Here is a 24,714-nt window from a genome sequence, read left to right as displayed (position 1 = left end):
CTCCCCACTGAGCAGGTCTGCTTTGGTTCTTCCTGACTATTTGCCTCCCATTTTCCTCCAGAGAGGAAAACTACCTCTGCACATCACTCAGCAGCAGGGCCAGGCAGGGCCATAGACACTCCTTTGCCTGGTGCCAAGGGGTTAAGCTCACAGTAAGTTCCCAAAGCCAGTTGCTTCCAACTGGCTGCTGCCTGCGGTTTGTGGGAAGGGATTTTGCTTTTTAATAACATTATAAATAGGGCTGTGTTCAGTATGCTGCAAACCCAGTTACTCTCTCTCTCTCTCCCACCCATCTCCCTCCTCCTCCTGCTCCTCTTCCCACCATACTTAATTCCAGATCTGACCATGAATGGGTCAGGCTTCTTCCTCGGTGTCCTCAGCCTACTGGCATGTCTTGCCCCCACCACGCAGGCATGTCCCCCGAGCTGCCACTGCCACGGGGGAGACCTGCAGCACGTCATCTGCGACAACGTGGGGCTGAAGAAGATCCCCAAAGTGCCTGAGCAAACACGTCTTCTCAACCTGCAGAAGAACAACTTCCCCGTCCTGCCGACCAATGGCTTCCGTGACATGAAGAAGTTGGTGTCCCTGCACCTCCAGAGCTCACGGATCAAGGAGATATCAACCGGAGCCTTCCGGGGGCTCAAGAGCCTGGTCTACCTCTATCTCACCGACAACCAGATCAGTGTCATAAAGCCAGGAGCCTTCGATGACCTCTCTGATCTCACCTACCTGTACCTGGACAAGAACAAGATCCCAGACCTACCCAAAGGGCTCCTCTCCCCTCTTGTCAACCTCTTCATCCTGCACTTAGGCAGCAATAAAATCCGGGAGCTGAAACCAGGGGTCTTCAATGGGGCTAAAGACCTGCGCTGGCTCTTCCTCTCTGACAACTCCCTCACCAACCTCCTACCTGGGGCCATGGAGGATGTAGAAAACCTTGCTGTCCTCCACCTGGACAAGAACCAGCTGAGCAGTTACCCTGTGAATGCAATGAGTAAGCTGAGAGTGCTGGAGGAACTGAAACTTTCTCATAACCCAATCGAGGTCATCCCTGACAACGCCTTCCAGTCCTTCGGGCGATACCTGCAGACACTCAACCTGGACAACATGAAACTGAAGAAGGTGAGTCCTTTCTCTTTCCATTTGCTCCAGATAAGAAACATGGGGCTTGGTTTTCTTCCCCTTTGCAAAGCCCTCTGTTTGCTGTCCCTCCCTTGCAGAGGAGAGGGGAGATGCAGGTCTGCAGGCTCTGCAGGCAGCAAGGCTCTGGCCAGCTGACAACACCCTGACATGGCTCTAGCAAGGAATGAGAGTACTCCACCCTTCTGTTGAATTATTTTATGTAAAACCAAATTATCTGGAGCTGATTAAACCCCTTGGAAAGGCAGTGCATTCCCTCCCAGGCTGGAGGTGACACAAGACATTGACAGAGGTATTTGGGATGCTCCAGGACAATGAGCAACATTCCATCCTCCCAGAAACAAGGTGTGAGATGAGAGGTGAACATCTGCCTTGTACTGGAGGGACTGGAGGGCACTGCCTCCTTGCAGAGCTGAACTGCTCTGCCTCCTTTGCTCAGCCCCAGTCCCTGCTGTAGGCTGGGAGGGGGAGACTCCTCAGATGGGCCATGAATAGCCACGGCTTCTTACCCACACCCTGCAGGCAGGTAGACATAGGGACCTTCACCTTCACCTCCCCCCTGCCTCCCAACCTGACACGTTATAAAGAAAGGTTTGTTTATTGATGCTCTCTCAAAAGGAACTCTCGCAGCATCTTACAAAGGGGCCCTGTTCCCACTGGAGAGGAGGAGGGATGTTCAGGTATCCTGAATGGCAAAACAACCCCCTTCTTTTTCTGTGAGAACGCAGGCAGGAACATCACACTCATGGAATCACTGGTGTTAGGACCTCTGAAATGCCAGGCAGTGCAGGAACAGAACTCAGCACCAGCACAAGAGGGGCAGCACCTTGATGCAGCCTCATGTCCCAGGTGAATCCCCCATGACTGGAAAGAGAGGGTGGAGCAGAACAGTTCTCCCTGGGATGATGCTTTGGCAGGAAGCCCAAAGACAAAGAGCATCCAGGCAGGCTGGGACTTCATGGCAAAGCAACACCCACCACATGCAGGGAGGTGTGATGAAAAAGAGAATTTCTTAGCAACAAAGAGCAACTCAGAACATCTCACAGAGACAAGCAGATCACAGGAAAGGTACCAGGAACGCAGCACACCACAATTTTCAAGGGGATATAACATCCCCAAAACCTCAAAAACTGGCATTACAGCTTGCCCAGGTGGAGAAGAACACTACCTAACCAGCTTGGTAGCATTCAGTCAGTACTTAAGCCCTTGTCCACTCTCAGCATTAACCTCTACAGGATGGGACTGAGCAAACACTTGAAAACAATCTACTGACCTCACTAGGCAAGACCTTAGATGTGCCGTCACAGCACTTTTGTAGACTCAGTTCTAAGGCACTTTCAATCAAATTTTATAGCTTAAATGTTGTACCAGATGTAGAGATGTCAGAATCTCAAGTTACACACTGAAGAAATTAGACTAACCCACGATGCTGGGATGCTCCCGTGTCCTCAGACTGACCAAAGAGCAAAGGTTAAAAATTCTAGCCAGAAAAAAAGACTTTGTTTTTTACAGTGACCACCTGTGGAGAGGATCTTTAAAGACTCTTCTGCAGCCAGTGGCTCCTTTCCTCCCACACAGCCCAACAGGACACCAGTTTATGGGATCAGCACTGACAGGAGTGGCTTCTGCAGCTTTAGGGCTTGCAAAAACAAAGCTCCCAGTTCAGCATTGTCTCTTCAAATCCTCAAAGGCCTCATACCCAAATGGCCCACACATGAACTTTGCACTGCTAAGAAACATCTAATCACACAGGCCCCGTGATCTAGGAAATCACCACTGAATACTCTGAGTGCTGCTGGCACTTGACTGCAGCTCTTTCTCCTTCACAAACATACTGTCCTCAGCTGCTCCCTGCATGGCTGCAAGATTTTTGAGCTGATCAAGTGTAAAACCCTTCCACATAAATCTATCCCAGCCTAAATGGCACTTGAGCAGAAGGAAGGGGGGGCCCTCAGGCTCCAGCACAGAGCTCCCCCTCCCCACTGGAATCAAGGACACACATCAGTCCCCCACAGGGCTGCACCACACAGGCCAGGACCCACTATGTACCTCCACATGAGACCAGGCAATGCAGTTCCTGGAAGCTTTACGTACACCCATCTTTGCATATTTAGTGTAAAATAAATTAACAGCAGCAATCCTCCATGTAAATAAGGGGAAAATCACCCATTTCTTCACAAAGACACGCTCTGGCAGGCAGCAAGGCAGCTGTTAGCAGCAGATGCAAACTCTTCTCAGGGGGCTGGGAGAGGCATGAGCAGCTGAGACAGTAACACCACTGTCCAAACCTACCGCCCCGCTGCACAGCGTGCCAGCATCCCTCTGAGCAGCTCCACTATCAGCACAGTAAAACCTCCCAAGGTCAGCTCAGCTTTGGACTACACAGGCCAGCACCACTGACTGTCCAACAGCTACAGGGATCTGGGAGTCTCTTAGCTAAGCTCTAATCCCATCCAGCATTGCTTAATTTGGAAGATGACAAAAGTTCACGGCTTAAAATAGTGCATTTCCTCTGTCAAGCTTTTCAGCTCAGAGAGCATGAACACACTCTGATGGCCCATCTGAAGTGCAAGCTTTTGGTCAGAAATGGGAGCACAGATCCTTGGCTGGGGGGCTTTAGGTAGACCTAGTGAGTCTCCTCTCCAACCTTCAGAGAAAGCTTTCCCCTCACTTTCAGAAGGGGGAGAAATGCTCTGTCATATCCAACAAGAGCTTTGTGCTTTGTCAGTGATCCCCTCTCCAATCCATCACTGCCAAGGAAGTTTGTGTTTAGGGGTTTGCTTTCAAGAACTTTCCAACCTGAGTAACCATGGGCCGAAAGATGCCAGGGATGAGGCCTCAGGGAAAAAAGGACAGGGCTGCAGAGCCAGGTCCACAGCCTCCCTCTGCTTTTTGGCAGGTTTTTAAAAGGAGGCTCTACCTTAAAGCCTCTCCAATAATCAAAAAAAAAAAAAAAAAAAAGACAAATCTTGCAGCAGTCCCTGCAAAAAAACAACTGGAAATGGGAAAAAATGGAGGAGGTTGAGGTGCTGGAAACCTGCCTGTATATCTACACTGCTCAGATGCCAAGTGTAACTTTCCACTCCGAGCCCCTGGGCACTGCCAAAGTCTACAGCCCCTTCAGACGCCACAAACACTCCCTCCTTAAGTCGCTCCAGGACAGGCAAGGCAACAGGCATTGGGAGGACTTCCAGCCTTGGAAAGGAATTCACCCAGAAAATATCTTCATTTAGCACGGCTCAAAAATAAAAAGGGCTGCCAGACTTCACTTTATTTAGTGATGTGGCTGCACAGACAATCCCACATGGATTTGGGATGTAGCTCTCTTTGTAGGAGACTCCATCCTCCTTGAGCCCACCAGCCTGTTGCCTCTCTTAGGTGGACAGGGCTTCCAGCAAGCCAGGACCTTCTCTTGCTCTCTCCATGCTTCATAGTATCACAGAATGGCTTGGGCTGGAAAGGACCTTAAAGATCATCTCTTTCCAACCCCCTGCCACGGGCAGGGACACCTTCTACTAGAGAAGGTTGCTCCAAGCCCTGTCCAACCTGGCCTTGAACACTTCCAGGGATGGGGCATTCACAACTTCTCTGGGCAACCTGTGCCAGGGCCTGATGTTCATGCCACTAAAAGCCTTGAAGAGAGGCGCTCAGGTTTGAAGTCCCCATCCCCAGCTCCTCCTCGTTCCTCTCCAGAAAACCCCTGTGCTTCAGTTTGCAGACAACGCGTTCTCCGGCGTGACCGTGCTGAAGGCAGCCCACCTGGAGAACAACCGGCTCACCCAGCTGCCCCGAAACTTCCCCTTCGACAAAATGGAGACGCTGACCCTCTCCAGGAACTCCTGGCACTGCAACTGCCAGCTGGCAAATCTGCGCAAGTACGGCACCGCGCGCTCCGTCCCTCCCTGGGCTCCCCTTGGGGGTGGGCACCCCCCGGGCTGTGCCAGGCAAGAAGAGGCTGCTCCCATGCTCGGCAGCTCTCTCCTCAGCTTACCCTCTGACGCCCACGGTTTGTGCCTCTTGTAAGCTCCGGGTTTTCCCCCTCCCCGTGTCCCAGGTGGCTGAAGGGGAATCGCACCCGCGTCGAGGATACCTGCTCCACGCCCTCGCAGTACCGGGGACAGTCCATCAGGGACACCCCCGCCCTCCGCACCTGCAAGCTGCCCACCAAGAGGTCCAGGAAGGGAAGCCGCCATTGAACACGTAAGATGGTTCCCTTTTAAGATGATTCCCTTTTAATCACACCTGCAGCAAACCCTGATGCCACAAAAGGCGCCGGGAGTTCTGTCTCTGACTTAAATGACACCAGGTTACATTCGCGACAGCTCATCCGTTCCCCCACTGATGCCTCCATCTCCTGGCAATGCTGAGCTCCAGGAGCTCCCAGAGCAGAGAACCTGCCTGGAGCATCAGGGATGGAGTCAACTCCGTAAAGCAAACACGGGGATAAAGACAGGCCTGGGGTGGAAAGTAAGGGCAAAGCATGTAAACAAATATAAAACAGAGAAGCAAGGACTCTGAAAATACACAGAACAGCAATCAGCTTTGAAATCTTCAGAGCTCCTATTGCAACATGTGAAAAATCCAATCTCTTTTTGCAGTAATTATTGTACTTTAAGAAAACAAAAAAAAGCCCTATATTGTAACAAGGTTTAAGCCTCAATCATGCCTCAGGAACCATGGTGATATGCCCCCTGTAAAATGCAATGAAGCCTCATACTGAGTCAAGATGTAATTGTTGGGCAACAGGGATAAGCATGATATATCAAAACAAGGGTAGACTTAGCCCACCCTTGCCCTGAGCTGGGATCACACAGGCTTTGGTTTTCCAACCAACTGGAAATGCTCAGCCCTTTGCCCTAGTAAAGGTCCTGCAGGTCTGGTGTGAAATCCAGGGCAGGACATTGCTGGGAAATCTGGCCCCAGGCTGCCCAGCCCAAAGTAAAATAGATACCTTCCACAAGGAGCAGTTCTTGATCCAGCTCTTGCCTTTCAGCAAATACAATTCCCATCCAAGACAGTCAGGTATTTAAAAACAAGGGCTGATGCCTTCAAATGAGTATCCCAGCAGAGGGAGGTTTGAGACAGCAAATATTCTTTGGTAAGGTGTCCTGGGCCAGAAGGTGAGTCAGAGACAGGGCTGCCTTTCCCTCCAGCAATGAGCTTGCTGACAGCCACCAATCCAAACACCGATCCCACAAACACCTTCCACAGCTGGAAACTACCAAGAGTATTAAATTCAGCCCACAGAGGAGCAAAAAAGCCACAACTGTCATCACTCCATCCCAAGTATTTTAATTTTTCCCATCCTGGGAATAGGTCTGAAGCTTGTACGGATTCCAGAGGACCTTGAATGAGCCTGGAAGTTTGTAAGCTCTTAGGAAAGGGAACTCTGATCATCTGTTAAGTGACCCTGCACTGTGCCCTTTCAGAACAGAAAGGACAAGGCAGAAGCCCTAAGCCCAGTTATGGCCATTTGGTTCCCAGTTCACTAAGGATATGCACAACAGGATGGAGAAAGGAGATTTATGACCAAAATGTCAGGGATTATGCCAGCTGCTCTGTGCCTTTCTAAAGTGGTTATTTCTCTTGTAGCGCCAGAGGTTTTATGGATTAGAGATGGAAATACCAGTCATTCCATACAGGCCGGGTAACGTTCTGCTCTAAAGATGGAAAAACTTCAGTTTTCTAAACCACAATACTTAAATATTTTTTATTTACAGGTCTGACCCTTCTTAACCTTCTTTTCTCCCTGCCTGAGCTCAATCCCAGTTCACTCCTCCATAATGAGAGTAAGAAAGCCATGAAACAAAAAAACCCCACCAGTAATGCCTGTTTTTTTTCCTGTAGTACCTTTCATCCAGCTCCCTCAAACAGGTTTACAAGTGTTAATGAAATAGAAAACTACTTGTTCCAGCCTTGCAGAAGACAAAGCTCAGTGCCTTCGGGTGTCAGTGCCAAAATGCAGGTATACAAACCCACTCCAGCGTGGTGAGCATGAAGTTTAAGGAATATGAAGTACCTCTGACTTCATCTTGCACCTCTTGAGAGCCAGGCTGCTTTCTGTCAGCCACAGGGGGTCTGCATTTCAGGGATCAGCAGTGACTGGGGTCACTGACCACATCTGAGATGAAAAGCTGCTTGATAGTTTCTAGAATTCTACCCGCCCTGGATTTTCAGAACTGGGGCACCAAAATAATTCACTATTCTTGAAAATTTTGCTCTGGGTTTTACTTTACCAAGAAAGTGCTCCTTGACCATCAACACTTTGGGTAAGATACTGTCATAGTTTGAAATTGGCCCCCCTTGAGAAGCTGGGGAAGGGGAAAATATTTACAAAGGTTTATTTATACACGCATGTATATATATATACACATTGAATTAAATTCCTCTTTTCCTTCAATAAAAGTCTAAGAAGAAAAGAGAAAAGTCTTTCTGTCACTCCTCAGGCCACAGTTCCTTCATTTCAGGTGTTTTTTTTTTTGTGGCACTGGTTAGTGTCCTTCATTTTTCCCAAGGCAGCAGATTTAAGAATGGCAGTCAGAATTTTGTTCTTACTTTGTAGAAATTCCAACCCTGAGCCCGAGCCTTCGGGGGATTTCCTTGTAGATCTCCCAGCTTCTCAGGGGGGGCCAATTTCAAACTATGACAGATACTTAGGAGTCACACAGCAAACTGGCAGAAGAGCTCAGAGACAGGACTAACCCATCTTCTCTACTGTGGAAACCTGCAACAGCTCCTTGACTCCCAGCTCCTCACTTTCAAGGATGGGTTTCATTCGCTGATTTAAAAATAAACAGACAAATGCCACAAGTTTATTGCTGTGCTTGATAAATCTCCTTAAAGATGTGGCCTTCTCTCTTTTTTCACCCTAGCAGGCCCCGGTATGGCCCGTCCTGGTGACCGGTCACTTCAACCATCAGAAAACTACTGACTTCCGAGTCCTTCCTTGAGCTTCTCCTACCTGTCAGGAAACATTTCTGACATATCCAAACACCTCCAGCCTCCTCCGACTCCCCGCTTCTCTGCTGATCGCAGGATGGAATCCACCTTTTCAATCTTTTCCGACACCTTATGTATTTTAAAAGAGGCGTTTTTAAAAACTAAACTATGCATGACCATACTAAGACAAGCTAACCTAGATCCTGCCGGTAAAACACAGTCATCTCTCCCAGAGGAAACACGTCCCACGTCCCCCATCAACCAGTTGGTCGCTGTCTCTCCCATTCCAGCGGAGTGGAAGCAAGTGGGAAGGTAGGAGCATCCCTCCCCCAGCTGCTTGATCAGGAAAATCGGTCCCAACCCACACAAAGAGACTCCTCTGCCTTCCCACGGAGGGGATCCCTGCAGGCCAGGGCTGAGGGGACAGTGAAGCAGTGACCAAGAACCAGAGGCCCTGAGGCCGAGCTGCCTTCCACACCAAAAGGCAAAAATCTCCCTAAGTCGGCCAGAAATCCTTTAAGGGAAGCAGTACTGGGAATCCCCAAAACTGGAGCCATCTGAAGACTGGATTCCCTCCCACTCTGTGGGGTCTACCAAGATGTACATCCAAGAGGAGAAGGTATGCACCGTGCAGCTGGCTCAGGCACCCCTCCTCTCCTCCCTGCCCATACCTCAGAGGATCTAGCAGGACACCAGGATGACTGTGGTTTATTGTCATGGCTATTACACCACCACAGTTTCAATTTAACTACGTTTTTTAATCCCAAAGAGTTATATAAATATATGTATATTTATTCCTCTGTAACTGAGTGTAAATGACCTTTAAGAGGGTGAAAACTCCTCTGTCTCCTATATAGAAATCAAATTGTATATTTTCTTATGTACATCTTCTGTATAAAGCTCTTGCTGCAAATATGAAGTCAACAAGTCTCTCTGTGTCTGTCTGAGGGCTGGAGGGATCAGGAGTAACATGAGACCAGTGGTACAAATATAGACTTAATCCTCTTTATCCCATGGGCAGAACAACTGTTTGGGAGGGTTTTATTATTTCTCCCTCTACAAAACAGGAACATGTGACACCTAATGAGCCCTGGGCATTTGCAGTAATGCCTGAAAATATTTTGTGAGGCCAAACTCAAGCTTATTATAAAAATAGGTAGCTGTCACCTGACAGAGTTCAAACAACAGCACCAGGGTTGCCCCTGGTGTTATCAGATTGGCATTAAGAGCATCATATCCAGGAAAAAACCCTGGCTGCCTCCGAGGCGGCTCCAGGACAGATGCCCTGGATTCCCCTGGTCCATGGCAGGACACACAGTTGTCCCTGTAAAACCCTGGTGCAGTTGGGGTCTGCCAAGAACAACACGCCTAATCTGACTCCCAGCCCCACGTGTTTGTCCATCACATCAGCCTGCTTCCTCAGCCTTCAGAAGCAGTGTGGTACTGAACTAACTTCCTTCAGAGTAAAACAGAAACAAAGATAATCCTTTTTTGGCTCAGCCATTCACCTGCAGATGGCAGGACTTGCCTAGGAAATGTGTCACCTGGAATGCCACCAGCCCCCTCGCTGGCGGCCCGTTCCCCTCCACGTGCAGGAGGTGCTGATGCTCTTGCACAGGCCCAGGGTGTCAGGACATGCAGTGGAGCAGCAGAACACGTGGCCCAACACGTGCTGCCCTTCTGGCAACACACCACCTGGTGCTGTGCATGTGGATGGCACCATTCCCACGATCCAACGACAAAAAACACGCAACAAGGTTTTGCATCCACTCGCAACCCAGGATGGTGAAACCAACTCGACAGCCCCCACAGCAAGAGGGACACGTGCACCCACCCACACCAACACAAACCAGCAATGCCTCTTCCATCACCATCCTTGCAGCGTGGACAACAGAATGTTTATAAAAGTTTTGAAATGCACCAGCAGAATTTCAGTTCATGGCCCTGAATGCAATGTCTCCTCCTCTTACAAAGCTTTCTCCCCAGATCCCCAAGAGCAACCAAGCAGAACCCCCCTTCTGCCTCCCAGCCCCTCTGCACCTTCTCTCCTCAGCCTGGCCTCGCATCCAGGGGCCCATCATGCTGATCTCAGAAACTTTGGCACCACCAGGTACAACTGTGGTCCAGATACACCCAAAATTGGGGTCTCACCATGACAAACACCCGTCATAGGTCTGGTTACAGCAGCCACAACTCACCACGAGATTTGGCATGTTCATCTTGGTCATAATTGTCTTCATGATCTCAGGGGGAACAGGAGAACCTGCAATGATTCCTGGAAGAAAGAGGAAAAGACCTTGGAAACCATCTATTTATTCCCAGGAGCAGTCCCTCAAATGGTTCTGCACTCCCTGAGTTCAATGCTGGCAAGATCTCTGGGATACAATGGCTCATGTCAAAATACTGTCTATATTTATAGTTACTTTGTTTCATTGTTATTTATAGTTATTCTAGAAGCAAAGGCTGCAGCAAGGTCAGTTTGCCTGAATGAATTAAGGGTTGGCAGAGTTCACTCGTTTGGAAGATAAACTCTATAGCACAAACCTAGTCCAAGCTGCAGTTCCTAAAAAAAGGAAAGATTCAGAGGAAAAAGAGGCACAGATTTTTAGCAGGACAAACAGTCCCATCAATCCTCACCATAAACCCAAAAACCTTTCCTCCTGCCTTGCACAGAGCAGCCCTTTTGGGATAGGGCAGATCCCACTGCCACCTGTTTCACCCTAGGATGACAGAGCAGAAAAGTGGAGTAATATATGGGCTTTTCTGGGGAACAGGATCAGACAGGATCATTTTTCACATAGCAGAGATGATTAGGTAACTGCTTAAATATTTCTTTATGCTCCAGCACCATCTTCTCTCTGTGCCTCTCTGCCTCAAAAAGGGCTGTGGTCTCCCTGTTTCAGCTCAGCTATTTTCAAGGTTGGCTGCAACAAGAGAGGAAGCTCCAGCATAGGGTATCACACCCTCCCCAGTACTTAGATCAATGACTTCAGAAACTGGCAGGAAACTTTAGGTCAGAGAGAGAAATCCCAGCGTGGCTCTGCTTTAGGGACTGCACCACCTTGAAGCACAGAAAGCATCTGCTGCCACACGGTGGTGGCTGGTGAGATGGGAGCTGAGGAAAATCAGGCTATTCCTGATATCTCCCCTTGCAGCTAAAACGGAAAGGTCCTTTCCTAGGACTGCCTTAAGATGAGAGAAGAGTCCTAAAATACATAATGATCTAAGGATTCCCCAGGGAAAGGAAATGTAGCATCAAATTAACAGGGGAAACACAAGGCTCGCACAACTAAACTCTTCCCACCAGAAGAGCCATTTGCTCACAAAACTTAACACAGCCACCCAGCAGGGAACCAGGAATATCCTGTTTCTCAGGATTTTTCCATTTGAGTTCTGAGCCTTACCTCCCTGGAGAGATGACAGGTCGTAGGAGTCAAAGTCTGGCTGGGAGAGCATGTCTATGAACATGGTCGGTGTGCCGAGGAGGAAGGAGCATCTTGAGGAAGAGGGGGGGGAAAAAAAGGCAAAGCTGCAGAGCCAGAACTGGGGGAAGCCCCAGTTCAGCACCCCAGCTCAGCACCCATCCCATCCCACCCCTCACAAGGCTGCAGAGCAGCAGCATAGAGGCAGGCACAGCAGATGTGCTACTCATCAGCACACAGATAGATATATAGATATAGATATATATAAAAATATATAAACATAGACAGATATGCATGTATGATGCAGACACAGCAACAGCTCTTTTGTTTCACATGTTACACTTGAGGAACAACCTGGAAAAACAACTGAGCTGGACTTAGAGAAGAAGGGCAGGTGTGTGAAAACACACCAGCCACAGCAAACCAAGACACCACTACGCTTTCCAGCCAAAGCCATGTGGATCCTTTAATTTTGGGAGAAGTGTGACACACTCCCAAGTACAGCTGGAACAGCAGATTTTGGCTCCTGAAGTGCCTGCACAAGTATGTGCACCAGCAAACCCGACTCGCCCACCATTGGAAGGAAGGGTGTGAGCAGTGTCCTGGCAGGTGAGGCGAGGGAAGAAGCACAGCCACAGCCATGAACTGCTCTGTAACAAGACACAAACGAGCTCTCACTTCTCTCGAGACACGGCCTCCAGCGCAGCCTTCCCCTCGAAGCTGGGAGACGAGAAGATGCAGCAGGACCCGTGCAGGGCCATCACCATGCAGCCTCCCACCGACGCCAGGCAGTGATAGAGGGGTGCAGGGAGGCAGAACCGATGGTCCTGGGATCAGCCACAGACAAAAGTGAGGAGAAGAGACATCCCCCCCCAGCCCGTGTCCAGCCCATCTCACTGCTGAAGAGCAAAGATCTGAGCAGAGAGACTTTTTTTCCTGATCCGCCTGTTGGAAAGCTGACATTCAGCTGTGTTCCTGTTAGGTGGGAACACGACTCTCACACCTCCTGCCTTTAATAAAAATCACCTTGGGAAGTTTTCTAATGTCAAAATTTCATTCTGTAATTTTGCAATTTTTTTTTTTTTTTGCTGGACTCTTTAGCCTGTTATTGCTTACACATTATATGCCAAAAGAGAAGAGTGGGAGTGCTGTGACAGGCATGAAATATTCAGGACTTGGCACATGCTATTAATTTTATTTATTTTTTTTTTAAACACCAAAGACTCTGAAGACTGATTGAAACAACTCATCTATTTTCTGGATCAAAGCTGATATGTTAGAAATAAATAATTCAGAACTTCAAAAGAAAATATTTGCCTTTAACAATTTTTAAAAGAAACTACAAATAGAGAGGTTGTACCCTGATAAGAGTTATGAGACTGTAAACATGACATTAAACGAAGTCATGTAAACCAAATTAAAACCTCATTCAACAGAATTCAAAGCTAACACTTAGTCTTGCAATTATTTGAAATAAGTATTCACCAAAACGAAAAGTGAATAATTTCATGATTTTTCCCCCACAAAATGATAGCTCTTTTTTCTCCCTCAAAAAAAAACCTTCACATGAAACTGAAATGAATCATCAATGAACTCCATTGAAATGCAAAATGCTGTGCATTAATATCCCTCAATGTCATTTGCAGCAAAACATCCTGCCCTGTCTCTGAGCAAGCACCAACACTCTCCACACATGTGGTCTCTCTGTGTTCCCACCAAAACCCACCTGCTGTGCGATCCCCAGCCTCAGACCGATCAGATGGGCATTATTCACAATGTTCCTGTGGGAGAGGGTGGCTCCTTTGGGGCTTCCCGTTGTGCCCTGGAAGACACAGGGCATTATGCAGTGATGCCACCTTTTCTGAGGATGAGCTTCGTGTGCTCTGCAGAGATTTCCCAGGAAGACCCTGGGGTGATCTTGCACTTCATTCTCCAATCAGACATGGAACACTGTTTTTGCTTCTTTAAAGGAATCTGAATCCCAAACCACACCAAAAAAACCAAACTTCAGCTGAACAGAATTCACTTGACACCCTCTCATCTCCATCAGCCCTTGACACAGGACTGAGCAGCAAGAATGGAAGAAGTAAGGGGAATGCTTCCAGCTTCTTCTTCCATCCTACAGCAAAAGCTGGAAGCTTGTTTTCAGAGAGCAGAAGGCAAAGGAAATGGGATGCTCGGCACCACACACATCTTTCCCCATGTCCCCAGTAAGAAACTCAACCACATGGAGCAGGCAGGGCACCTACTGAAGTGAACTGGATGTTGATGGGGTCATTGCAGGACAGGGTCTGCTCCACTGCTCTTAGCTGCTTCACCTGGCTGCTGTCCCCAGCCTGCATCACTTCATCCATGTGGAAGGTGCCAGGCAGCTTGGAGTCCAACATGATAACAACGGATAAGTCAGGTAGCCTGGCAGAGAGATAAACAGCATCAGCAATAACAGAACAAGGAGAAAACTGCCCACACAGGTGCACACTGCTCAGGGTAAACCTCCAGGCCAGCCTAACTTCTCTTCACATGAGACCAATTACAGGTCCTCCTTCCACCAAAGCCTGTGTTGTACAGCTGAGGGGACACAAGGCAGGACACGGCTGTGGGGTCAGTGCAAAAACACCAGGTGTTCCTAACTCACCTTTTGCTCTTTATTCCCCCTGGACTGGATTTTTCTATCTCAGGACATGACTGCTTCAGAATATCATAGTATTTCTGTGTTTTAAATTGCGTGGGGAACACCAGTGCCTTACAGCCAACCTGTGGAGGGAGACAGAAACACATGAGAAGTCACGTTGGGTTGATGGTCAGGACACAGTAAAGATCAGCCACCACCAACACAGGAACCACAGGGAGGTTCACTGAGGACAAAAGCAAACATCTGTGCATTCATAAAACCCGCCAAGGGCAGGGCAAGGTGCTGCCATGGCACATCCAGCACTCCAAGCCTGGATCCAGGCGTGCAGCCAGTGCTTTGCTCCTCCTCGGTGCCGGGATCAGGATGGGCTGGATGATTTTTGCTGGGCAAGAGAGCAGAGCTGTAGCCTGAGGTTCCCCCTTCGCCCAGGATCAACACTACTTGTTGTGAGCACAAGGCAAGCAACCCATTTTTCAGACTATGAGTCTCAACACTAACAAAAAAAAACCCCAGTCCCAAAATATGAAGAAATAAATAAAGTTAAAACAAATTAATTTGTGTTGGTCTGAAATGAGGAATTTTGAGGAACTCTGGAAAAACAAGGAAACCTAAATCCTGCCTCTAAGGCCAAGCCAAGATTTTATTGTGGGAGTTTTTTCATAAGGGGTTCCTTTTCCTAAGATTTTTTTCCACATCTTTTTAAAGCTTTAGCTATTTTGAAAATTAAAACATTTTTCATTCAACCCTTACATTTACATAATCCCAAAACAAAGTGCCTTAATTACTCCAAGAATTTTCATTTCTTTTTGAGCAGAGGAGATTTGCTGAATTTGACCCAGATTTGCAAACTGCTTTCATCTTCCAAAAAATGCATTCTTGAGAAATAAACTATTTACAGAAATTATTTACTTGGCTGTTTTCATTATTTTCCCAAAGTCTGGGAAATGAGGAGACCAAGGTTATGCCAATAAACAATTTGTAAGTACCCTCTAGGCGTTGTCAGAAAGGAAGACAAACATTTGCTCTATTTTCTGGAACAAGTTGCCCAGAACCCAGGGGGCTGAGTCTGTTTTGGGCCTTTGTAACTTTTTACTATTAATTCCTTCAAACTACAGTTCTGGTTGAACCAGCTCTGAAAAACAGGTACTATGTGAGGAGAGGAGCTTGCAGGGCTGATGCTGTACGAGATAAGGGTCTCTGGTTGAGCGCTTCCCACTTGGTTTCAACCTGAATGGCAGCAGACCTGTCTTCCAAGAACCTAGAACATGAAACCTGTCACCAGTTTGCTTTTTCAAAGCCCTGGAAATACAGTAGGAATGCAAGGAATGGTTATTCTGCATTCATTTCCATATACACCAAAGGGAGGGGACCCGATGGAGCAACAATGGGACCACACAGGCGGACAGGATCCAACAGGCAAAGCCCTAAAGCCTTCAGGAATTTTGTTGTGCAAATTAACAAACACAAACAAATCATTAGGTGGGTGAGGAAAATGAGAGATCCCAGTGCCAAAGGTGCATAGAAAAGCTGTGAATGCTGGCAAACGTGGGAAGGCAAGACAGGAGCAATCCCCAATGGAGCTGAAGCACATTTCTGCTCTTACCCCATCGACACTCCAGATTTACACCAGAGGAAAAAATCAGCGCAGACTCTGACACAGGGAGATGGAAAGGAAAACCAAAGCCAAGTCTTGCTGGGGAAAAAGGGAAGTACTGAGCTGCACATTCCAGAGGGTGAGAGAAGCAGGAGGACATCCACCCTGGAAGAGACGTGCTCCACTGCAGCACTGGGTTCAACGCCTACACACGAGAACAGGAGTGACACCAGCGAGAGCTGCGAGAGGCTTAAATGAAGGATGAAATGAGAATTCAAATTGCAGCCCCATGACCCAATTAGAGAGTTACTGATACGAGAGAAAAGTCTCCCTCAATTGCTGGAAATTATCCAATTTCTAGGTAAAACAATAAACTTGGATGGTGCTGGGAACATCCAGAAGTGTTCCCTCCCCTTTGATTTAAAGCTGAACAAACAACAGATGAACAAATTAGCTTCTTAATCTTAATTTTTAGCTATCAAACATTTAATAACCCGAATTCCTCATTATTTAAGCTAAGGAGCCTGAGCAGTTTAAATTGATTGGTGCTCTGCACATTGCAGGCTCAAATTGAGGCAGGTTTATGAGGGTAGCTGAGGTGGCCAGGATCAGACAGCAGAAAGATGGTAAGCAGTGGCAATACCTAGGACTTAAACCAGTTTAAACCCAGGGCCAGCCAGACATCAGACAAACCTGGGAAGGAGAAATCAAGCTACCAAGTAGGCTGGTTCTTTCTGAGGTTCTACTTTCAAGGTGATTGTTGCCCCAAGCAGGAGGCGCAAAGAGGAGATGTCTTGCCTTTTTTATCTCATTCCCTAGTAAATGACTGCTGACAGATAGGTTGGTTTGGGGTAATATAGGCAATACATGGCTGTTAGCAGGGAGGGAGGGGGATGAGAAGGAGGCAGAAGTGTCCATCAAACAGACAGGGTGGCAGCCACAGGGAACAGCAACATCTGTGACCACTGAACTGAAGCTTGGTCCCCTTGGTCACTGTCCCCTCTACACACCCACCACCAGCCCTGATTTCCAGCCAGTTATCCCCAATATGCCCAAGCAGAAGCTCATCTGTACCATGTCCCCACTCTCCCAGATGCTGCTTGTAGGTGTTTTCACAACAAATCAATTAGTGAGTGCCATACAAACCTTCTTGAGGACAAACTCCAGCTCAGAGGCCTGGTAGGCTGGATTCACAGATACCTGAGGAGGGAGAAACAAGAAAGTTGATCAGAGTTACCCAGAGTTACCCTTGCCTTGAAAATCTTCCCCCCAGCACATATTCCAACAGAAAAGTTCTCCCAGGGATAAGCCACACTCAGAGCCTCTCCTCCAACACACAAAACTAAGAGCTCACCACCAGAGGGATTCCACATCCACAGAAAAAAAAAATCCAAATTCTGCGATTGCACAAAAGACAACAGTCCCAAAAGAGATTTATGTGACAGAGGTCACACAGTCAAAACAGAGTTTCAGAAACAGAAACCAGACCTCCTGTCCCACTGGAAGACAGTCAATCCACTAAACTTGATCAAAACTCGAGTGCAAGACAGGATTCTTGATGGACAACCATAAAATACTTTCTCCAGTCCAGCTCTCCACAGAAGCAGTATTGGCTGCTGGAATTGAGTTCACCCCCAGGTTCATACTGAGCCACACTCCTCCACCCTGTTCCTGCAGACACTGGGCTAAACCAGGATGAAGAGAACAGACCACAAGGCTAGGTTTAGACCTTACTGCCCAAATAAGGTGCATTTTGGTGAATATGCCAGGTCATATTATCAAATTAAAATTGTCTTTGGGGATATGCAGCTTGGACTAGAGTTTTAAATGAGCATTTGTGCCTTGGAGTAATACATTTGGAAGGGACCTAACCAGTTGGTAACGGGTTGGGACAGCAGCATCCCACAAAAATTGGTCCTGTAGGCAAAAGCACATCTCCTTCTGTCATCAGCTGCTGCAAGTTAGTTCACAGTAGTTTCTTGCTGCTCCATCCTCTGCAGTGTGTTTCCCTACAGAGAGGAGGACAAAGATGCAGAGAGCTGCACAGATCTTGTTTAAATACTGGATTCAGTTATAGACAGCACACCAGGTAAGAGCATGAAAAAAAGAGACAACAAACTTTATTCTCCAGTGTCTCCTATCACATTTGTCTCTTTTCCCAACAGACTGCTAAAAACCCAGACACAGCACACTCCTTACCAGGATGATTCCTGCCTGGGCCGTTGCAAACTGCATGAGAACCCACTCGTATTTATTGGGTCCCCACATGCCCAGCCGGTCTCCTTTCTTCAGGCCAAGAGCCAGAAGCCCAACTGCTGCTTGGTCCACCTGTAAATCACAGGACAAGAGCCTGAGGATCACACACGGGATGCAGTGGGGCATATTTGTCTCCAGGCACTGCTTTCTGGGGAAAACTGAAATGGGACAGAATGTACCTCCCCTGCACAGCCCATCAGCCTGTGGCTGCAGCAGCTTCTGAGCCCCAGAGCACAGACCTGCTCAGCAGGTTGACTGAAAGCACAGAAATAACAAGCCTGGAACAATACCATAAAGCAGGAAGGAAACCAAAATGGGCAATTAGGTACAAATTGTTGTAAGTTAATTCTTGCTCTAGGACTACTTAGTGCCTGGCTCCTCATCAACTACACTGGGGACTAAGCCTTACCCACATGCTGGGCCCATCCACACTGTTGGATCTGCCTCCCTTTTGGGATATCACCTACCTTGAAAAGGACTTGAGTAAAGAAAATTGTATAGTGTGATTTTTGACCAGTTTGGGGTTCCTATCCTCATAAGTCCTATAAGGAGTAGCTGGGGTTGCTGGGGGGGCTCAGCCTGGAGAAAAGAAAACTCAGGGGACACCTTCTCACTCTCTGCAACTCCCTGACAGGAGGGGGGAGCCGGGGGGGGTCAGGCACTGCTCCCAAGAAACAAGGAACAGCACAAGAGGAAAACTGTACCAGGGAAAGGTCAGGTTGGGCATTAGGAGGAATTTCTTCACTGAAAAGGTTGTTAAATATTGGAAAGGACTTCCCAGGGAGGTATTCAAGAAATGACTGGACGTGGAACTCAGTGCTCTCTGGTCTAGTTGACAAGGTGGGGATCAGTCAAAGATTGAACTTAATGATCTTAGAGATCTTTTCCAATCTTAATGATTCTGTGATTCAGTGATTCATTAACTTGTATTCAGCCACTGTATTAACAACTACTTTATTTTTTGAGATGGTAAGTGTGTGTCAGATGTGCAGATGTATGAATAAATATCCTGAGATATTCAGGAAAGTTTTTATAGCTTTGTTGTGTTCTCAAATGAATTTACGAAATTTACTTTGTAGGAGATATGAATTTGAAGAACAGCTACTCTCTGATTTAGTTCAGAATTACAGCTTACTTCTTAAAATCAGGGTGAACACAGCTAATCTTGTTTATCCGAATGGATGTGACCCAAACCATACTAAGCCTAAAAAAAACCTCAGAAAAAAACAACTCCTCCTATCCAAGATCATATCATACATTTAATAGAAAATTTCCAGGTAGTTAGCCTTGAAACATTGTCCCTCGATTTCGAAAACAGCTAAGCATATATTTGTAAGCAATATGTACACACATACACACAGATACACCCCCACACACCTGTGCATGTAATACTGAGCCCTAGTCCTTGACTTTGCTCCATTGCTTTTGGGCTCAGATAAAAAACTTCCACACACCCAGGATCTCTGATAGTCAGAATGACTAATACAGAAGGTGGAGTCTACTCCAGTAGAGAAAACACTGACTCAGCCCACAACCCATCAGATAGAGATGATAATTTTAAGGTATGAAAGTTCATTCTGGGATATTCAACAAGTGTTTCGTATACGCTGCCTCCTCCCTTTCATCTCCAGATTCCAAGGAGGACAAAGGCAGCACATGCCTGTTGGTGCATGCTGGGGACACGACGCTGGGGACACGATGCTCCCTCTCCATACACAACACACCTCGGTCCTGAGTTGAGCAATGAAACCATTTGCCATTTATCCATCATGTCTGCTGAGGTTACCCACCCACGTGTGTTCCCTGGGGGGTGAACCAGGCACTCACCTCCTCTTTGAACCGGGTAAACGTCCTCCGAACCCCATCCCGGCAGAACACCAGCGCCTCGCGGTCGGGGAACCGCTCGACGGTCTCCTCCAGGCACTGGCCCACAGTTTTGTTGAGAAGGGGAACGTCTAAAGGCCCCTGGACATAGCTGTTGGTCACTCCAGGGGAGACAGGGGGCACCTTGGTATGCAGGGTACTGTGAAAGAAAAGGAGAAGAGTCTATTTAATACAACCTGTCCACACAATTCTCCCCACCTGGAGGGATTATCTGCCTGCCGATGGCATCAGGAGTACACGAAGCACATTCCTGCAGAGCCTCCAGCCCTCTGCGGGAAATTAGGACCCTGCTCTCTAGTGGGGAAGGAGCCTCCACCAGCCCTGTAGACTGGGCACAGCCTGGTCCTACCATCATCCACCTGCGGTGAAAACTACATGGACAAGTCAGGACATCTGGACAGACTATGGACTCTGCAGTTTACTGAGAGATGGCAACTGGGCTGGGTCTTCCTGCAACATAAATAACTGGGAAGGAACACTACCAAACCAGTTTGTAGATAAATTCCCTCAACTGGCTGAAAAGAGCAGACAACTGAGAAAGGGAAAATTAAAATTAGAGATCAGTCTTCAAAACAGTCAGCAGGGAAGAGTCTAATCCTGCAGAATAAAGACTGTTTAAAAGAGTTCAGAGAAGTTGAGCCGTAACTGAGGCATCTGCAAAGGAATGGTCTGTGTAAACAACAGCAAGCACTCTGTCTCTGCCAGCTGGAACACAAGGAGTTTATAGAACTGCAGACAGCATCCGTAAAATGAGGAGAAGTGCAGAGGCAATAACACAGCAGGGAGGAGATGATCCCTACAGCAAACACTGGAGGAGGACTGGAGGAGTGTGATCAGAGCAAGGTCCCGGGCAGGAAAGGAGCACTGAGGTATGGTGCATAGCTCAGAGGCTGTGTTTGCAGATTCAGTGGATAATGGGGGGGATCCCTGCATTAGACAATAAAACCAGTTCAGCCTAAACTCAATTTTCCTCCATTCATTATGGGATCAATATTCTGCAAAGACTCAGTGCCATTTGCCACAAAAGATTTGTTTTCCTGCCCACAAGAAACAAGCCCCAGCATGGAGTTACCTCCTCTGTGAGGTGAAGTTCGGTCGCGATACCCTCAGGGGGAGTAATAACCTGACCCTCTTTCACCCACTGCTTTTCGGCAGATGGAGGATTGTGCAACTCCCACTGGACTCTGTTCAGACATCTCTCTTCTCAGAGCTCTTGGGCAACTCACATCAAGGCTGTAGAGCTGCCCGGGGAGGAGGAGGGAGGACAAGTGCTAAACTGAACTACCAGCTATTGTTTGAAAGCTCTTGGGCAAGGCACATCGATAAACTAGGAGATGAAAAGAAAGCTCTGCAGAAGTAAAAGCCTTTATAAATACAGGTTCTATAAAATAAAGGCTGAAAAAGCTCTCCCTAAACCAAAGAGGACACATGCTCCTGGGAAAGCAGTAAAAGCCACAGCAGCCACTGACACTTGTTGGCTGAAACAGCGAGAAGCCCCTGTCCCCTGTCACAGGGTGGTCTCAGAGAAGCAGGTGGACAAGGAACCCTCAGGTTGTTTGCTAAAACATTTACTGGAGACAATCACACTCACATCTCCCTCAAGCCAAGTTGTTTCCAGTTTCGGCAGAGCCTGTTCCTAAATCCCCTGCTGTTCTCTGCCAGCTGAGGCACAGGGACGTTTCTGGGCAGGGCCAGAGCAGGCGGGGAGCAGCTCCTGACCTGGTTGCGCAAGAGCACTTCCCAGAGCACTGTCCAGGGGTCACAGGGAGCCAAGAAGGCTCAGCACTGGCCTGAAGTGGGAGCAAGCAAACACAAGCCTTTCATGAACTGGGGGACACCACCTCTGGGGACACCACCCAAGGAACCAGCTGGTAAAAAAACTGGTGCAACACATTCTTCTACCGCATGATTAAAAAGCTGAACAACAAAATACCATCACAAAAAGAGACTGGAGAGGGGAGGAAATATTATTAGAAAATTCGGCTTGAGAAAATTTAATCAAAATCCAAAATGTCCAGCTGAAAGTCTCCTGCTCTCCACAGTCAACCTTCCAAGAGGTACTTGCACAACACTTCATTGCCAATGAGAAGGGTAAAATCTTACACTGTTACATCTTGGCAAAACATTACAGAGATCAGGCTTTCTGGGATTACTATCCCAGTATTTTTCCAGGCCTGAAGAGACAAAGGGTTTCACTGACTTTGCAGAACCAGACTTTTACACTAAATGCAAGGCACAAAGGCAGAACTAAATTAAAAAGGTCCAGGCTTCATGGCTTGGCTTCCTCCCTACCCCTGAACAGGGGGATGGAAGAGCATCAAAGAACAGTAAAAGATGTCATTATAAATCCCCATGCTCCAAAACACCATGAAAACACTGCTGGTTTCCCCCACAGTGTGAACATGCGCCCAGCTTGCTCTCAGAGGTCTCAAGCATCCACATTTTCAAATGAAAGCATCAGCAGCCCCGAAATTAGCGGCTAAGATATCTTAGGCTCATAACCCAGAGTCACAGACTCCTCTCAAAGCAATAATTCACATCGTTTCTTCAAACCCATTAAAGCAAAATTCACAACTGCCATTGAGTCTGAGCTCCCCAAATCCTGGTCTGATGTTCACATGTGCTTCAACATTTCTGTTTCATTTCTCTGCTGGCAGTGGCAGAAGTGAAAGGCGTGAGACAAAATACAGCAGGCTGTTGGAAGCACTGGGGGTCAGGAATGGAAGGAATGAGGCAGATACAAGATATGTTCATAATCAGCAGCATCGTGCTGGAAATCACGTGGGGTTGGTCTCCCTCCTGTCTACAGCCTGTAGAAGTGTATATATCTGATCTGAAATAATGTATCAAGAGATCTCTACAAAGAAAGGATCCAAAGGATTCTGAAATAATCTTTCTGTTCATCTTTGTTACAGAAAACAAGTAATTCACCCTTCACCTCTTCCTACAAAGCATCTGGTGCTGCTGGAGATAAAACAAGACCAATGGTCCAATATTACAGCAGCTCTCATTTCCCTGACTCAGCTGGAGGAGAGCAAATAAAACTCTACTTGCTCTTGGGTGTCAGCACAGACTGTAAGACACAACTTTTGGAGAGCACGTCTTCTGTTAGCAACACATTTCAGCAGCATGACAGCCTGCAGTGCCTGCAAACGAGCCAGCCTCATCTCCAGGCTGTTCCCACAAAATTCCATGACCCTGAAGTTCAGCAGCACAGCTGAACAGAGAGACATCAGAGACCCGGGAAAAATGCATCCCCCTCCTGTTCCACGCAAAAGGCAGGAGAGCAGCCAAATCCCAGCAATCCCAGAGAGCCCTCCTGCCTGACAGAAGGATCAGAGCGAAGCAAGCACTCTGGACTAATCCTAGGAGCTATTTATCTCTGAACAGCCCCAATAAACAGTATAGAGTTGTTGATATAAGATAACCAGCTCTGTTTTCACCTTTAACTCTTCATCAGTCTCTACAGAAATTGTCAAAGGGGATGAGACAGGAACACAAGGCAGAGGCGTCACCTCCTGTCCCCTGTACAGTGTGAAGGACATTGACCTGACCAGTCCCTCTGCCCTCCCAGGGCTTAGGAACTGTCCTCATTACAGACTTCACACTCAGAAAGGTTCATGGACTCTCCTGCCAGTTCCTTTGCTCATGGACATCTACCAGGAGCTTTTCCCCACAAAGCGAGAGCCTCTGTGTCTTTTGTGTCATATGACTGCAATAAAAGGGTGGCGAAAGTTAGCCCAGCTCTGACCTCCCCTCTTCTTTGCTCTGTTGACTAAAGAGTTAACTAGGTTCTCTTTTTTTTTTTGTTTGTTTTGGTTTGAGGAAGGACCAAGTTCCCAGGGTTTTCAGACTCCTTCTGCAGCAACTTTCTGGACTTTCTAGTTATGTTTTTTACTGTGTTTCTCTGCCCTCAGCACTCTTCCTTTCAAAAGGATAAATACGCCTAGAAGCAGAAATTAATAATTTATTTTTTTTTATAATGTTACTAGAAAGACTTTACTGTCTAAATTTGTCATCTTTTTCTCCAAGGGCTTTGTGTTCCTGTCCTACAGTTTCACTTCTGGGCTGGAGTGAACTGTAGTGAACTCTCTGTCATGCTTCCCTTCTGATCCAATTTCCTAAGATTTTGAGAAGGAAGCTTGGAGCACCCACGATGAGGTGGCTTCAGCCACCTCACTCCTAATGTCAAACCAGCTGAAAAAAACACCCTGTCTGTGGAAAAAGAAGGAACCCCCATGGTTCCTGGGGAATTGCTCACTGGAAGTCATTCCTCCCAGTGAGTATTAGGCTCTGAATATCAGCTAATCCTTCAGAGCCTTTCCCAAAGCCAGTTGCCTTCCCATCGCTGTTCTTTCACACAAACTTGCTCCAAGAGGCAGCACTGAAGGAAAGCAAAATAAAGAACTGGGCTGACCCCCCCCCCGAGCTCCTTGGTGCCCTGGACCTGCCGTGTCCCCCACCACCCTGCCCACCCGGGGGTCTGCAGGACTGCAGGAGGACAGGGACACTGCCTGCAAATCAGAGTGCCCAAGGAGGGTGAAGAAGCCATTTGATATGTTTGATGTTACTGAAATCAGGATGGAGCTGCTGCACAAAGAAAGTTCAGCCCCGGGCTGAACATCCCTCCATAAACTGCGCAGGGCTCCTCCCTTCCCCCGGTCCCCTCCCAGGCTGTGGGGGCAGACCCAGGGGGTGCAGCCTGCCGTCTCCCATTTTGGAGGGGCTTTAGGGGAGCCAAGGCACAGTGACACACACCGAGATGAACCTGCCCTCCCCGCATGCGGCAACTCGCCTGGCTGGACACCCACATCAACCGGCAGCTGCCCTATAGCCCCTGTCCC

At 47.8% G+C, this 24,714-nt stretch overlaps 2 protein-coding genes across 3 annotated transcripts in view; one reads left to right on the top strand and one right to left on the bottom strand.

The window, feature by feature from the left end:
- Positions 1-24,714, bottom strand: part of ACSF2 (acyl-CoA synthetase family member 2) — a 37,195-nt gene that overhangs the window by 11,643 nt on the left and 838 nt on the right. For both annotated transcript variants that reach the window (XM_032706940.1, XM_032706939.1), the window contains exons 2-10: positions 19,814-20,009; positions 17,930-18,058; positions 16,877-16,930; positions 14,140-14,258; positions 13,754-13,916; positions 13,231-13,326; positions 12,183-12,331; positions 11,487-11,578; positions 10,281-10,357 (exon numbers count right to left, since the gene is read on the bottom strand). In XM_032706940.1, the coding sequence (XP_032562831.1) occupies positions 10,281-10,357; positions 11,487-11,578; positions 12,183-12,331; positions 13,231-13,326; positions 13,754-13,916; positions 14,140-14,258; positions 16,877-16,930; positions 17,930-17,998 (819 nt within the window). In that variant the 5' untranslated portion in view covers positions 17,999-18,058; positions 19,814-20,009. The remainder of the gene's footprint in view (positions 1-10,280; positions 10,358-11,486; positions 11,579-12,182; positions 12,332-13,230; positions 13,327-13,753; positions 13,917-14,139; positions 14,259-16,876; positions 16,931-17,929; positions 18,059-19,813; positions 20,010-24,714) is intronic.
- CHAD (chondroadherin) lies at positions 331-5,339 on the top strand. The gene is made up of 3 exons (XM_032706941.1): positions 331-1,125; positions 4,855-5,018; positions 5,198-5,339. The coding sequence occupies exons 1-3, from the start codon at positions 346-348 to the stop codon at positions 5,337-5,339; spliced, it is 1,086 nt and encodes a 361-aa protein (XP_032562832.1). The 5' UTR covers positions 331-345.

Source organism: Chiroxiphia lanceolata, chromosome 19 (genome assembly GCF_009829145.1).
Source record: "Chiroxiphia lanceolata isolate bChiLan1 chromosome 19, bChiLan1.pri, whole genome shotgun sequence".
In the NCBI taxonomy this organism is placed as follows: Eukaryota; Metazoa; Chordata; class Aves; order Passeriformes; family Pipridae; genus Chiroxiphia; species Chiroxiphia lanceolata.
Note: the sequence above shows the minus strand (reverse complement) of the source record. Positions and strands in the feature narration are given on the sequence as shown.